This window comes from Gopherus flavomarginatus, chromosome 14 (genome assembly GCF_025201925.1).
Source record: "Gopherus flavomarginatus isolate rGopFla2 chromosome 14, rGopFla2.mat.asm, whole genome shotgun sequence".
NCBI classification, from domain to species: domain Eukaryota; kingdom Metazoa; phylum Chordata; order Testudines; family Testudinidae; genus Gopherus; species Gopherus flavomarginatus.
Window position 1 is genome coordinate 2,660,099 of NC_066630.1, and position 14,916 is coordinate 2,675,014.

The 14,916-nt window shown below is 49.0% G+C and overlaps 1 protein-coding gene across 1 annotated transcript; it reads left to right on the forward strand.

Moving 5' to 3' along the window:
* The first annotated feature begins 608 nt into the window (after positions 1–608).
* NQO1 (NAD(P)H quinone dehydrogenase 1) lies at positions 609–13,953 on the forward strand. Its single transcript, XM_050922305.1, has 6 exons — positions 609–726; positions 3,675–3,839; positions 3,921–4,051; positions 7,053–7,166; positions 8,150–8,251; positions 13,291–13,953. Exons 1-6 carry the CDS (start codon positions 720–722, stop codon positions 13,597–13,599), a joined length of 828 nt encoding a protein of 275 aa, XP_050778262.1. The 5' UTR covers positions 609–719; the 3' UTR covers positions 13,600–13,953.
* The last annotated feature ends 963 nt before the right edge of the window (positions 13,954–14,916 follow it).

Below are 14,916 nucleotides of genomic sequence, written 5' to 3' on the forward strand. Positions count from 1 at the left end.
GGCCTGGGGGACTGTTCCGGGGAGATGGAGGGGCATGATCTGGGTATCTGGGAAGGGGAGCCAGGAGGGGCTGCCCCTGTGAGGAGGGGAGATGGGGGGACTCCGGCAGGTGGGGAAGCCCCAGGAAGCGGGGGACTCGGCCTGGTGGAGGAAAGCCGGGGGGGGGGGGGGCGAGGACTCGGATAGGTGGGAGAAGCCAAGGGGGGGAGACTCGGCAGGGTGGGGGAAGCCCCAGGGGACGGGGGGTGGACTCGGGCAGGTGGGAGAAGCCACGGGGGGGGGACTCGGCCGGGTGGGGAAAGCCCCGGGGGGGACTCGGGCAGGTGGGGGAAGCCCCGGGGGGCGGGGAGGGGGGGACTCGGCCGGGCGGGGTAAGCCCCGGGGGGGACTCGGCCGGGCGGGGGAAGCCCCGGGGGGCGGGGAGGGGGGGACTCGGCCGGGCGGGGGAAGCCCCGGGGGGGACTCGGGCAGGTGGGGGAAGCCCTGGGGGGCGGGGGACTCGGCCGGGCGGGGGAAGCCCCGGGGGGCGGGGAGGGGGGGCCGGCGGGGGCTGATGTTCGCCCGCCAAAGGCCCCTCCTGCCCCGGGCGCCCCGCCCCGACTCCCGCATTGGCCGCCCGCGGGCTCGGGGGCCGGGGCCGGGCCGGGGCCGTGATAAGCGCTGCCGAGGGGCCGCCCCAGCTGTTTGTGCTGCGGCCCCGAGTCCGGATCGTCGCTGCCATGGCAGGTGAGCGGGGAGCCACGTCCGGTCCGGTCCCCTTCCCCGGCCCGCTGCACGGGGACCGGCGGGTGCGCGTCCGACCGGGCCACTCCCGTGTAAACGGCTGGCCCGGGCCGGCCCTTCGGAGCCGCGTGTCTGCCGAGCCCGGGGCCGGGTCCCGTCCTGTCCCCGCTCAGGACCTGGGCAGGGCCGGGCCGGGGAGCGCTGGCCCCAGACACGGGACCCCCGGAGCGGCCGGGCTGGGCGCTGCCCAAACCCAACCGGGGCCTCGGCAATTACCGCCCCGGGGGGGCTCTGGCCCCCAGCCAGGGGACCCCCCCGGCACTGCGGGGTCAGAGCGCGTCCCTCACGGGGTTGTGCTTCTCAGCCTTTACCAGCGGGGCCGGGGCCGCTCTGCTCACTGGCAAGGCGCATTGTTCGTGTCTTTGCCCCTGTTCTCAAAGGGAGGCGGTGACTGTGAAATAAAGGAGAGACAGTTACTGCTCAGCAGAGGGGAAAGTGAACTGTTCAGCCAGGCTGGGCAGCTGGCCGAATACCGAACTCTGTTACTGCTGCTCTTAGGCCTCACCCCATGAAATTAATAGGCAGCAGGTTTAAACAAACAAAAGGAAGTATTTTTTTTAAACAACACACAGTCAACCTGTGGAACTCCTTGCCAGAGGATGTTGTGAAGGCCAAGGCTATACCAGGGTTCAAAAAATACTAGATAAGTTCATGGAGGATAGGTCCATCAATGGCTAATAGCCAGGATAGGCAGGGATGGGGTCCCTAGCCTCTGTTTGCCAGAAGCTGGGAATGGGTGACGGGATGGATCACTTGATGTTCCCTGTTCTGTCCATTTCCTCTGGGGCACCTGGCACTGGCCACTGTCGGAAGACAGGATACTGGGCTAGTTGGAGCTTTGGGCTGAGCCAGGATGGGCATTCTTATGTTCTCCATGGGCCTGGCTGTGACAAGTCATCCTGAGCCCTGGGTGCAGAGCCATAGTGAAACAGCTGTGGTTTCTCTCAGCCCATTTCAGATATCTATAGTCTATATCCATAAATCGATCACAAGGCAAGTATTTCACTAATCCAGGACCCTCCCTCCATGCTCTGGAATCCATGTCAAACAAATCAAAGCAGAGCAGGGCTGAAGTAGCTGTGGATGGGGTCTAGAGACCAGAGACTTGGCTTGGTGGACAGGGGAATGAGTTTTAGTAGAGGCCGAGTTTAAAACTATAATGTAGAAGCAGGTGGGAGGCTGCCCGCAGTTGGGCAGCACCTTCACACTTGTCTCCCAAATACACAGAAGTCAGTCCCCTAGCCAAGGGCAAGTTATAGCCCCTGACTCAGGCTGAGTAAATCTTCCTGATTCTTTGGATATGGCTACACTTACAGCCGTACAGCTCTGCCGTGGGAGCACTCCCGCGGCAGCGTTTTGAAGTGAGTGTGGTCGCGGCGCCAGCGCTGAGAGAGAGCTCTCCCAGTGCTGCAGGTACTCCACCTCCCCGTGGGGATTAGCTCCCAGCGCTGGCAGAGAGCTCTCCCAGCACTGCAGGTACTCCACCTCCCCGTGGGGATTAGCTCCCAGCGCTGGCAGAGAGCTCTCCCAGCGCTGCAGGTACTCCACCTCCCCGTGGGGATTAGCTCCCAGCGCTGGCAGAGAGCTCTCCCAGTGCTGCAGGTACTCCAGCTCCCCGTGGGGATTAGCTCCCAGCGCTGGGAGTCACACTCCCAGCACTGGGGCAGTGTTTACACTGGCGCTTTGCAGCGCTGTAACTTGCTGTGCTCAGGGGGGTGTTTTTTCACATCCCTGAGCAAGAAAGTTGCAGCGCTGTAAAGCGCCAGTGTAGCCAAGACCTTTGTGTGTAACATCCAAGATCTCCTTTCCTATCCATCCACACAGCTAAAACTCTTGACCGGGCTGTTATCTGGATTACTGACTGACCCCTCCCTCTTTGTATCCCTCCACTGGGTCCTCTTTAGCAGGTTACTTGTCACCTCTCAGTCAGCTGGAAATCAGCTATGGTGCCAGCCTCCAGTGCCCAGTTACATTTTCAAACTGGCACCTACAGGCTCTCTCACAGGCTGACCTGCTCACATGAGAGGTGCTTCCCATGAACATCCACACAACTCAGTATCCTCCTTCAAAACACACCTTTTCTATGGTGTATATGGAAAACTGGGCTGCTGGTGTGCTGGGGCCACAGCCTGTTGTGCCAACCAATGTTACCTCCTTGATTCACATACTCCTCTGTTTGTCCATTGCTTATCTTGTACTTGGGTTGCAAGCTCTTTGGCAGAAGGACCATCATTTTTGCTCCAGTAGTGCAGTACCTAGCACGCTGGGCTCCTAGAGGCCACAGTCATGCAAATTTTCATATTTACAGGCTGTAAAATAAGGTTTGGGTCAAGGATCTCGTATCACTGTACTGCCCTCTGAGGACCATGGTCCATGACAGCTTGATCCCTGGCTGAGCAGGAGAGGTGGTGACAAGTGGGCTGATGTATGAAGTTTTGCTAGACAGGGTTTTGTGGGATATAGCTGGTCCTCCCTTTCGCCCCCAAAACCCTCCTGCCTCGATTCAGGTGTGTTGCTGAGTCTGGAGTACTGCACTGTACTAGGAGCATGTCTCTGGGGGGTGCATGGAAGGAGGCATGTATGTAGCCTCCACCCCTGCCAATTGTTGAACGGACTCTTGCACCAGCTAGGATCTGTGCACAGTTCTTTAGGAACAGTAGGGGCAGTCCCCCATGCTAATCACACAACACTTTACAATGCTTTGAGTCTCACCTGTGGGTTTATTACCTGAAAGCGCACAGAACAGTCAGCCCCCCTGTTCTAAAGAGTCAGTTTTTGATCATCCCAAAGGCAAGTCATAGAAACCCTGCTCTGTTTTATGACTGGACTCTTGGGTTTACCTTTCTCCCACAAAGGAGGAAAGGGCTCTAGCTTGCTGCTGTGTTTTGCAGGAAGAAAGGCCCTGATTGTGTTGGCACACGAGGAGATGACCTCCTTCAATCATGCCATGAAAGATGCTGCTGTGGAAGTGCTGCAGAAGAGAGGCTGGAGTGTCACCGTTTCTGATCTATACAAGATGAAGTTTAACCCTGTGCCATCACGAGAGGACATCAAAGGTACTGAACATCACTACTCCCCTTAAAGTTCAGCATTTTCCATCTTTGTTCTCTAGCACTGACCTCTGCCTCCTATCTCAGGTAAGCCAAAAGACCCCAACAACTTCAAGTATGGCCCTGAGATGGGCTCGGCATGGGCAGAAGGTCGGCTGAGCAGCGACATCGTAGCAGAACAGAAGAAGCTCGAAGCTGCAGACCTTCTGATATTCCAGGTACCATTGCGCCCTGCCAGAGGAAAGGGGAAAAACAGCATTAATAGTTACCTGACTCCGTTTTGGAAAAAGGGGGGAGGCGATCGTGTCCCTGTAAAGGGAAGGATCCATCGCTCCTGCCCCAGAGGGTGCAGCTAGCCAGCACGTTTGTGTATCCGCCAGTGACGAGGGGAATTGAACTGAATGCTGGCTTGTGGAGCTCCCCAAGGCAAGGCTTCAGTGGAGATGGACAGGCTCAGCCTGCTGGAGAAGTGACTAGATATGAGGTGGGCTTGGTGGTTTGAGGCCCAAAGCCATTTCTCCATTGTAATGCAGGGCTCTGCTCAGCCCCTTGCACAGTGCTAGTTTAGGAAGCTGGGGTCAGGTCCAATCTGTTTGCACAGGGGGTGAGGGAGACTCAGGGTTGCTGGCAGGTAGGTATTGCTTGCCTGTTGGAGCACAGATAGGAACTGAAGAGAAACAGTCAAACTAAAGAGCCCCATTCAATTACATAACATGAAGGCAGATGAATACATATTGACCAATTTTATGAGTGCCTGTATACAAATACAAGAACTCTAAATACCATGATGGGTGAGCTCAAGTGCCTGGTATTAAATGAGAATATGGATATAATAGGCATCACAGAAACTTGGTGGAACAATGCTAATCAATGGGACCCGATAATACCACGTACAAAATATATAGGAATATCAGAATAGACCATACTAGTGGGGATATGCCACTGTACGTAAAAGAAAGCATAGAGTCAGATGCACTAAAAATCGTAAGTATCAGAGGGATAGCCGTGTTAGTCTGGATTTTAAACAAATTAAAAGGAACAGTCACATGATTGCTGCATAGAAACTTTTCAAAAACACTGTAATGGAGGCTCAAACTAAATGTATACCTCAAATGAAAAAAAACCCAGCAAGAGGATCAACCTATGCCTCCATGGCTAAACAGAGTAAAAAGGAGGTTAGAGACAAAGACAGCCTCTAAACATTGGTAGTCAAATACAACTGGGAAAAACGAAGGAACAAACTGGCAAGTCAAGTGTAAGAGTATAATTAGGCAGGCCAAAAAAGAATTTGAAGAGCAATTTGCAAAAGATGCACAAACTAACAGCAAAATGTTTAAGTACATCACAAGCAGGAAGCTTGCCAAACAGATCGTGGGGTCTAGACAATCAAGGCACTGAAGGAGCACTCAAGGAAGACAAGGCCATTGTGGAGAAGCTAAATTAATTCTTTGCATCAATCTTCACTGCAGCGGATGTAAGGGTGATTCCCACACCTGAGCCGTTCTTTGTAGGTGACAAATCTGAGGAACTGTCCCATATTTTGGTGTTAATAGAGCTGGTTTTGGAACAAACTGACAAATTAAGCAGTAGTAAGTCTCCAGGACAAGATGATCTTCAGAACTCTTGGGTGAAGAACTCAAATATGAAATTGCAGAACAGGTATATAACGTACTGCTTAAATTGGCTTCTGGACCAGATGCCTGGCGGATGGCTAAGGTAATGCTGATTTTTAAAGGCTTCAGAGGTGATTCTGGCGATTACAAGCCTAACTTTAGAACTAGGCTAATTTGTCTGAAACTACAGTAAAGAACAGAATTATCAGACACATAGAGGAACTTGATATGTTGGGGAAGAGTCAGCACTGCTTTTGTAAAGGGAAATCATGTCTCACCAGATTTCTTAGGATTCTTTGAGGGGAGTTAAACATGTGGAGAAGGTCATATAGTGTACTTGGACTTTCAGAAAATCTTTGACAAGGTCCATCACCAAATATTCTTAAGCAAATTAAGCAATCATGGGATAAGAGAGAAGATTCGCACATGGATCAGTAACTGATTAAAGATAGGAAACTAAGTGTCATTTTCAAAGCGGAGAGAGGTAAATAGCCTGGTCCCCCGCCAGGGATCTGTACTGGAACCATTGCTCTTTTGCGTATTTATAAATGGTCTGGAAAAGGGGGTAAATAGTGAGGATGCAAAATTTACAGACAATAGAAAGTTACTCTAGATAGTTTAGTCCAAAGCAAACCACAAAGAGTTACAAAGGATCTCACTAAACTGGGTGACTGAGCAAGAAAATGGCAGATGAAATTCAAAGTAATGCACATTGGAAAACATAATCCCAACTATACATACACATTGATGGGGTCTAAATTAGCTGTTACCACTCAAGACAGAGATTGTGGAGTCACTGTGGGTAGTTCTCTGAAACAGTCTGCTCAGTGGGCAGTGGCAGTCAAAGAACTAATAAAACGTAGGAACCTTTGAGCAAAGGATAGATTTTTTTGTCTTATCCTAATGCCACTATATAAATCCTTAGTTCGCCCACACCCTGAATGCTGTGTGCCGTTCTGATTGCCCCATCCAAAATGAAACAGAACCGAGAAAGACAACAAATATGGTTAGGGGTATGGAACAGCTTCCCTCCAGGGAGATTAAAAAGCCCGGGGCTGTTCAGCTTGGAAAAGAGATGACTACAGGGGGTATGACAGAGGTCTATAAAATCATGACGTGTGTGGAGAAAGTGAGTAAGGAAGTGTTATTTACTCCGTCAAATAACAAAGAACCAGGGGTCACCCAATGAAATTAATTGGCAGCAGGTTTAAAAACACGAAGTAGTACTTGACATAACACACAGTCAGCCTGTGGAATTCTGTCAAGGGATGTGGTGAAGGCCAAAACTATAACAGGGTTTAAAAAAGGAATATGATCAGTTCAGTGAGGATAGGGCCATCAGTGGTTGTTAGCAAGATGGTCAGGGACACAACCCCATGCTCTGGGGGTCCCTAAGCCTGTGACTGCCAGAAGCTGGGACTGGAAGACAGTGGATGAATCACTCGATAACTGCCCTGTTCGACTCAGACAGGACACTTGGCTAGATGGACCAATGGTCTGATCCAGGCTGACCGTTCTTATGCTGTAGTCGTGTTGCAATGTGCTATCTTGGGAAATGGAGAGCTGCAACCCTATTTTCTCTCTGTGTCTTTGTGCCTTCCTACAGTTCCCCGTCTACTGGTTCAGTGTGCCTGCGATCCTGAAGGGCTGGTTTGAACGTGTTTTCACACAAGGATTTGCCTACTCACTTACCATGATGTATGGTAGTGGGCCCTTTCAGGTAGGTGGGTGTGGATTGGTACTTACACTGTGTTCTAACATCAAGGAGTCTGTCCCTTGGTTGAACCCTAGTTCACTCCCAGTGTGGAGCAGCCCAAAGACTTGGCAGAACATATGTGCTCTGAACTGATGCTTTCTCTTCCAGCACAGACAGGTGCAGATGTCAGTAGCTTCTAACTCAGCAAGATCTAGGAGGGAGCCTGTCAGGGAAGAATTACAGGGCATCTGCGGGGGTTGGTGTGCCGTTCTGATTGCCCCATCCAAAATGAAACAGAACAGAGAAAGACAACAAATATGGTTAGGTGTATGGAACAGCTTCCCTCCAGGGAGATTAAAAAGCCCGGGGCTGTTCAGCTTGGGAAAGAGATGACTACAGGGGGTATGACTGATACCCCCTGTGTGGGTTGGTTCTATAATGAAGCAGAATCTAACTGCAGCTGAGATAAAATCCAGAATTCCCCATGTGGGGGACACTTTTCTGCCCCTATTGACTGGTGAGCCAGCTGATCTACTCTCCTCCTGCCCAGTCCTAGGCTCAGGAGAGCCTGAATTGCTGTGCTGCTGCTGGCATGCTGGCCAAACTCTACCTTGGGGAGAGTTGCAAGGGGCAGTTCTTTGAAAATAGGCAATGGAATATCATTAATAAATGTCACCCTCATAATACGAGGCTTGAGCCCGTCCTCCGCCCTTTCAGGTAGCTGAGTATCCAAACTAGTACCCCCTGGAATTCCTGACACCCAGCCTTGCTCTTGGTCTTTATACCAGCATGTGTCTGCAATCATAGCCTGTCCCCCGCCATGGACATTGCTGCTGCTCCTCCCAGCTCAGCTTCTCAGCAGCAATAAAAGTGTTTGATAGACAGCGGTGGCCACTTGGCATTTCCCGTTCACACAGTGCCCCCACTCACACTGGCTTAGCTCTGCTCCCGGATCCTGCTGCCTTACAACTGCTGCTCCTGGTGTGACTGCAGTTTTTCTTCCACAGAAAAAGAAGGCTATGCTCTCCTTCACCACGGGTGGGACTGGCCCCATGTACACTCCCGCGGGCATCAACGGAGACATCAACATCCTCCTTTGGCCGCTGCAGGTATCGGATTTACAACTATGGAAGAAACTTGTGTCAAAGTAGAACATTCGTGGCACTTTCTAAGGAGGTCGTGTTTTCCACAAAGGGGAACATGGGATGAAGTTAAAGTCCAGGCTTTATTGGGAGATGCGCGGGGGAGGGAGTAGAAGCTGTGTTGCTTGAGGACCCTACAAATAGACTAAAAGCACTAAGTACCGTACTGCAGGAAAGAGTCCTGCTCTGACCCTGGGAATGTACTTGATGGACCTTGCCCTCTTCTAAGTTCTGTGGCCTTTTCATACAGAGGTCTTGGAGCATGCAGTCCTCCTCCTGTACATGCAGTTCATACAGTGGAGTTCATGGGAACAGGAGAGAGTTGAATGTCTTGGCTTGAAATCGGCCTCTGACATTCAGTAGATTCCAGTTGGGAGATCCTTGTCCTCCCTCTGGAAAAGGGCAAAGGATCCTAACAGGTTGTAAAGGAAAGTGGAAAACAGGACTCTGTGCACTCTGGGGAGATGCTAGGTGGAATTCAGGCAGTGGCTTGGTAAGAACTCCTTATGGCTGTCTATTGCCACGAGATGGCTTGTCACTTGACAGTCAATGTCTCTGACATGAGTGCGCAAGTGACGTCTTACCCCCTCTTAGATCACAGGTGATCCACAAGTCCCAAAGCAAGGAAATTCTGCTTTGACTGAATGGTGTTGATGGATCTGAAGAGATAGGGATGGTGGCCACAGCATGGGGGTTGGGGAAAGGAAGGGATTCTTCTGGTTAACTCCTGGAAGCTGGGGGCAAGGAGCTCACATCGCAGGGCATGCTGCTTTAACATACCCTGTTTACAAGGTCCGCTGTCCCATGGGTGACACTGCTCCTGTGCCCTGAACAGGCTCTTGCTGGCCATCTCGGCAATGCCAAGTACTACTACTAAAGTGATTGAGGGGCTTCAATTTGGCTTAAATGTACTGAGTACAACAGCATTGAGTTCATGGTGTACCAAGCAAACTGGACTACCCAAAAAAATTCAGATCCTGGGGACTTACAGGAGTTAGACATGGAGTCAGAGGAGGCTTAGCAGCTCGAAACTGCCAGGGGCAGGCAGTCACATCAGCTGGAGACAAATGAGGATGGGCAGACTGTGGCCACCAGAGAGGAATTCTACACAGCTGGAAGTTTCCAGTTGATACTGGATCCTCAGTGTGGAAATTGTGGAAGATATTTCTCAAAAGCAGCTGGTCCAGGGGAACAGATGTGTGGGACACATGTGATTGGCAGCTGAGCACAACCCATAAGAAAATCAAGCTTGCCCACCATTCTCCAACCATCCAAGGCAGATGGCAATCCTTGTTTCAATACTAGTCTAGAAGAAAATTCTGCAAGGGACAAGTGGCAGCAGGAGAGCATGCTGCCTTCCCAGAGCCAAGACATGAGACTTCTCTCTAAGATTGAATAGTCTTTTGAAGTCAGCAGGCCAGGATCCATTGATGATAGTTTGTACTGACAATGACGCTCTTTCAGAAAATGGCATTACCTGTTTCTGAGTCACTGAAAACTTGGCAGACGATCTTTAATACTTATGGAGCAATGTCCTAACAGATAAGGCACAAGAGGTGGTATCCGCTGGTGTCTAACAGACTAACCAATCACAATACGATGACTGTCTCCTTATGCACCTGTCTTTAATGTGTAGGGGGAAAAACCTGTATGGCCAGGGAGGACTTCAGTTTGAGGGATGTGCTGGTGGGGGGTCTTGTGCCACCAGTACTAAACCATACTTGGAATTTTGAATTATAGACCTTTTCCTCACTCAGAAAGTTACATCTAACATGGGGGAATTCTTTTTTTGCCCTCATCTTGTGAGACTGACCTTTTTAATGCACCAAGCTGAAAACAATTGAGCCAAATAGCCAGGAGGTAGAATTTAATCAGGAACAAATGTGAATAACTGGGAATTGTTTAAGAACACTATTAAATGCCTAAAAAGCCACAGTTGAGGATGGAGGCTACATTGGTTAAAAAACCAATTTTGGTTTTAGAGGGTAAGTACAGGCAGGTACATGTATTATATAACAAAAGAAATAAAGGGTTAATTGATAGTAACTAGTATAAATCAGAAGTTAGAAAATTATAGAAAATTGATAAGGGAACAAAGGGACAGAAGGAAAAATCTATGGCCAGTACAGTTAAGGACAATAAGGAGTTTTTTAAAATATACTAGGAACAAAAGAATCCTGACAATGGTATTGATCCATTAATAGATGGAAAGGGTATAGAAATATCAATAACACAGACAAAGTGGAAAATATCTATTCTATATTTGTGTGTGTGGGGGGAGGGAAACAGGAGACTCATATGGCAACACTGTTTCCATTCCACTAGCCTCTAAAGCAACTGTTAAGTTTCAGCTATAAAATTAGACAGTTTAAAATCAGCAGGTCCAGAGAAATTGCGTCCAAGAGTTTTAAAACTGCTGGCTGAGGAGCTTGCTGGCCCATTCATGTTGGTTTTCAGTAAGTTTTGGAGCATGGGAGAAGTTCCAGAAGACTGGAGGAAAGTTAATATTATACCAAGATTTAAAAAGGGTAGATGGGATGACCTGGGTAATTAAAGGCATATCAGCCTGACAGCCAAGATACTGGAGCATAATAATGTAATTAATGCACATCAACATGAGTTTATCGAAAATAGATCCTGTCAAAGTAACTTGATTTTTTTTTTATGAGACTACAAGTATGGTTGGTAGAGGTAGTAGTGTTCAGGTGCATATAGGTAGACTTCTGTAAGGCATTTGACTCTCATTTTATCTTGATTAAACAACTAGAATTATATTAAACTAACACGGCACAGACAAAATGGATTAAAGGCTGGCTAACTGATAGGTCTCAAATGTAATTCTAAACGGGGAACTGTCATAATGTGTGTCTCTAGCGGGCTGCCACAGGGACTGGTTCCTGATCTTGTTATTTATCAGTGATCTGGACGAGAACATAAAATTATCACTGATAAAGTTTGCAGCTGGCACAAATTGAGGGATTGATGAATTAAGAAGAGAACAGGTGCCTACTACAGAACAATCTGGATCACTTGATAAACTGGGACCATGCAAACATTGAATTTTAGTATGAGTAAAATAAAGGTGTACAGCTAGGCCCAAAGACTGTCAGCCTTATTATGGACGAGTCTGGGAAGAGTTTTGGGGGTACTCGCTGAACATGAGCTTTCTGTGAAACACTGAGGATACATGAACAGGGGCAATCTCACGTAGGAGCAGAGAGGTCACTTTACTCTGTATTGGGCACTGGTGTGACCACTGCTGGAATCCTGTGTCCAGTGCCGGTGCCCACAAGTCCAGAAGGATGTTGTAAATTTGAGAGAAGAGCCATGTGTCATAAACAGATAGCTAAGGGTTAATGTCTCTTTCACCTGTAAAAGGGTTAACAAACAGTGACCTGAAACACCTGACCAGAGGACCAATCAGGAAACAAGACTTTTTCAAATCTGGGTGGAGGGAAGTTTTGGGTGTGAGGCCTTTGTTCTTGTTCTGTTCTCTTTCTGGGCTCTGAGAGTGACCACAGGAATCTCCAGGCTTTCTAATCTTCTGTTTCCAAGTTGTAAGTACAAGGATAGTAAGACAATAGGTTTATATTGTTTTTTTTGTATTTACATGTGTGTACTTGCTGGAATGTGTTAAATTGTATTCTTTTTGGATAAGGCTGTTTATTCATTTTTTCTTTTAAGCAATTGACCCTGTATATTGTCACCTTGATACAGAGACCATTTTATGTCTTTTTTCTTTCTTTTTATATAAAGCTTTCTTTTTAAGACCTGTGGATTTTTTTTTTTTTTAGTGGGGGCTCCAGGGAATTGAGTCTGCAGCTCACCAGGGAATTGGTGGGAGGAAGAAGACAGGGGGAAGAGAGAATCTCTTTGTGTTAGATTTACTAAGCCTGACTTTGCATAGCCTCTGGGTGAGGGGAGAGAGAGATTTGATCTCTCGATACTAGTGTTTCAAAGACTTGAAGCAGGACATATTCTAGAGTACCCAGGGTGGGGAAATCTGGGAGGAGGTAAAGAGGGTGAAATCCCTTTGTTTAGATTCAAGGAGCTTGAATCTGTATCTCTCTCCAGGAACACAGGGAGGGAACACCTGGAGGGGAAGAGGGAGAAGGGAAGTGGGTTATTTCCCTTTGTGGTGAGACTCAGGGCATCTGAGTCTTGGGGGTTCCCCAGGGAAGGTTTTGGGGAGACCAGAGTGAGCCAGACACTGGAATTCTGGCTGGTGGCAGCGATATCAGATCCAAGCTGGTAATTAAGTTTGGAGGTTTCATGCTAGCTTCTCATGTTCTGAACTCTAAGGTTCAGAGCTGAGTAGGAGAGTTATGACACCATGAGACTGATTATGTGATTGGAAAACCTGCCTTATAGTGATCGGCTCAAGGAGCTGAATCTATGTAGTGTAACAAAGAGACAGATAAGGGATGACTTGATGAGTGTGGTCTAAGTACCTCCAGGGGGAACAGATATTTAATAATGGGCGGCTCAATCTAGCAGACAAAAGGTAGAACAAGATCCTGTGGCTGGAAGCTTGACAAAATCAGAGGGGAAACAGTAATTAACCATGGGACCAACCAAGGGTTTTGGTGGATTCTCTACCACGGGCAATTTTTAAATGAAAATTGGATCTCTTTCTAGAAGCCAAGTTCTGGGATGTAGCTTTGGGAAGTTCTGTGACCTATGTTATAGAGAAGGTCAGACTGGATGATCACAATTGTCCCTTTTGGTCTTGGAATCTATAAAACTCCAGACCAAAATTCCTGCAGTGCAAGGGGATACAAGTCACCCCCCTGCTGTACAGCTAAACCCATAGAACGAGACGTGACTTGAGGAATTAGATTTTCATAGCAAACCAGAAGCTGTGAGGGTACCAGAATGTGCTGTTACCCTGGGTTCTCAGCCTTCTTCAGTAGTAGAAATAGCCTTGAACTGAAGGTGGCATATCCCCTTCTACCCAAATGAGAACCTTGGCAATCTTAGAGCTTTCCTGTGTTTTCTCATTCTAGAGTGGCATACTCCATTTCTGTGGCTTCCAAGTCTTGGAGCCCCAAATTGCCTACAGCATTAGTCATGCTCCTGAGGATGCCCGTTTGCAGATCCTGGAGGACTGGAAGAAGCGACTGGCAGCTATCTGGGAAGAGAAACCCATCAGTTTTGTTCCAGACAGCAACTTTGATCTAAGCTACGTGGGGGGCTTTGTGCTGAAACAGGAGGTGCAGGACCGCCAGAAGGCTCAGAAATATGGGTTGAGCGTGGGACAGCACCTGGGGAAGGCCATCCCACCTGACAGCCAGGTCAAAACCCAGAAGAAATAGCTTCCTCTGGTGGGCTCCTATCTGGTCTCTCTCACTGTGTGGCTCTGCCATGGTGAGGAGAGCATTTCTTCTCTTCCCACCTCTTCCTCAGGGGGGTGCTGGTGCCTCTTGCTGGCTACTCCTACCTCCCACTGACTCAGGGAGGAGTCAGAGCCATACCTCCTCCAGTTAGGTAGTGTAATTAACGTACTAGGTTCCAATAGCATCAGACTGGGATGAGTTGGGAATCGTGCCTCCCTATGATTACGTGGTGCTTGCTGTTCACTACCCTGGTGGCCTTGGTATTGTACAGTCTAAGCTCTCTGTTCAAGTATAACACAAGGAGTATAAATAAAGACATTTCCTATTGTAACTGCTTATTTTATGTATCTGTGCCCTTGTGTTCAGTAGGTGACCCTCAGGCCTTCACAACCCCTGCACTGAGTTATTGCATTCTCTTGGCACAATTAAGTTTCATGGATGACTGATGAGGGGATTCGCCCTTTAATCATGATGTGATGATGTAGCTGTTGAGCCACTCAAAGCCCGCTCTTTGGACTGAGAAGAAGTGGAGTATCTCCCTTGCCCCCATTTGCTAGTGGGAGAAGGGTCACTCCTTTTACACTAGAGGAGCATACTTCTGTGGCCTGGGGGTTCTGATTCTTAGCCAAAGGGATCCAGTTTCCCTCAGGGCCAGCACAAGGTTTGAAATTGTCTGGTCACTACTACACAGACCGGACTGTTCCGACATGCCTTAGAAAGTGCACTGTGCAGCTCTGCTATACGAGGATGGGCCACCCTGACTCCTGGACCCTTAAACGCTCCCATCCAAGAGCCAGCGTACCGTAGCCACATCACAAGAGCCTGCCTTCTAAGAGACTAGCCTGCAATCACTTGGCATGTAGTCCGAAGGCCCTCGATTGCAATCCAGATTTTCCTTCACTTCTAAAATACATGAGTCTATTTGCCCTATCCCTGGAGGGTTCCCTCACTGGATTTGGATGTGTGGCACAGGGAGATGACACACAGCCTGCAGGTCCTGGGTGTGCTGTCAGCATGGCATACTCCATGTGCAGAACAACAGGCACCTATGTGCTGGCCTGGGCATGTCCTTTAGGGAGCTGTTGAAATAAGGGAGCAGCCACTGCTGCTGCCACCTCTAGCTCTGAAGACCAGCACAGCTGGGCAGCTAGAAGAGGTGCAGTGCTGAGCCACTAGATGGCACATGCCAGCTGTTGGCTGGTCAGAGCTGTGGCATAGATAGAAGAGAGCAGTAACCCAGCCATCCCTGTAGTGATTCGCTGGGGGCAGCCATTCAACTTAGGAGAACCCGCAGGG

Excerpts from the sequence above, each read along its gene's own strand:
- NQO1 (XM_050922305.1), top strand. Across the intron at positions 7,167-8,149 it reads ATGGTAGTGGGCCCTTTCAG|AAAAAGAAGGCTATGCTCTC; the intron begins GTAGGTGGGTGT and ends TTTCTTCCACAG. Across the intron at positions 8,252-13,290 it reads TCCTCCTTTGGCCGCTGCAG|AGTGGCATACTCCATTTCTG; the intron begins GTATCGGATTTA and ends TTCTCATTCTAG.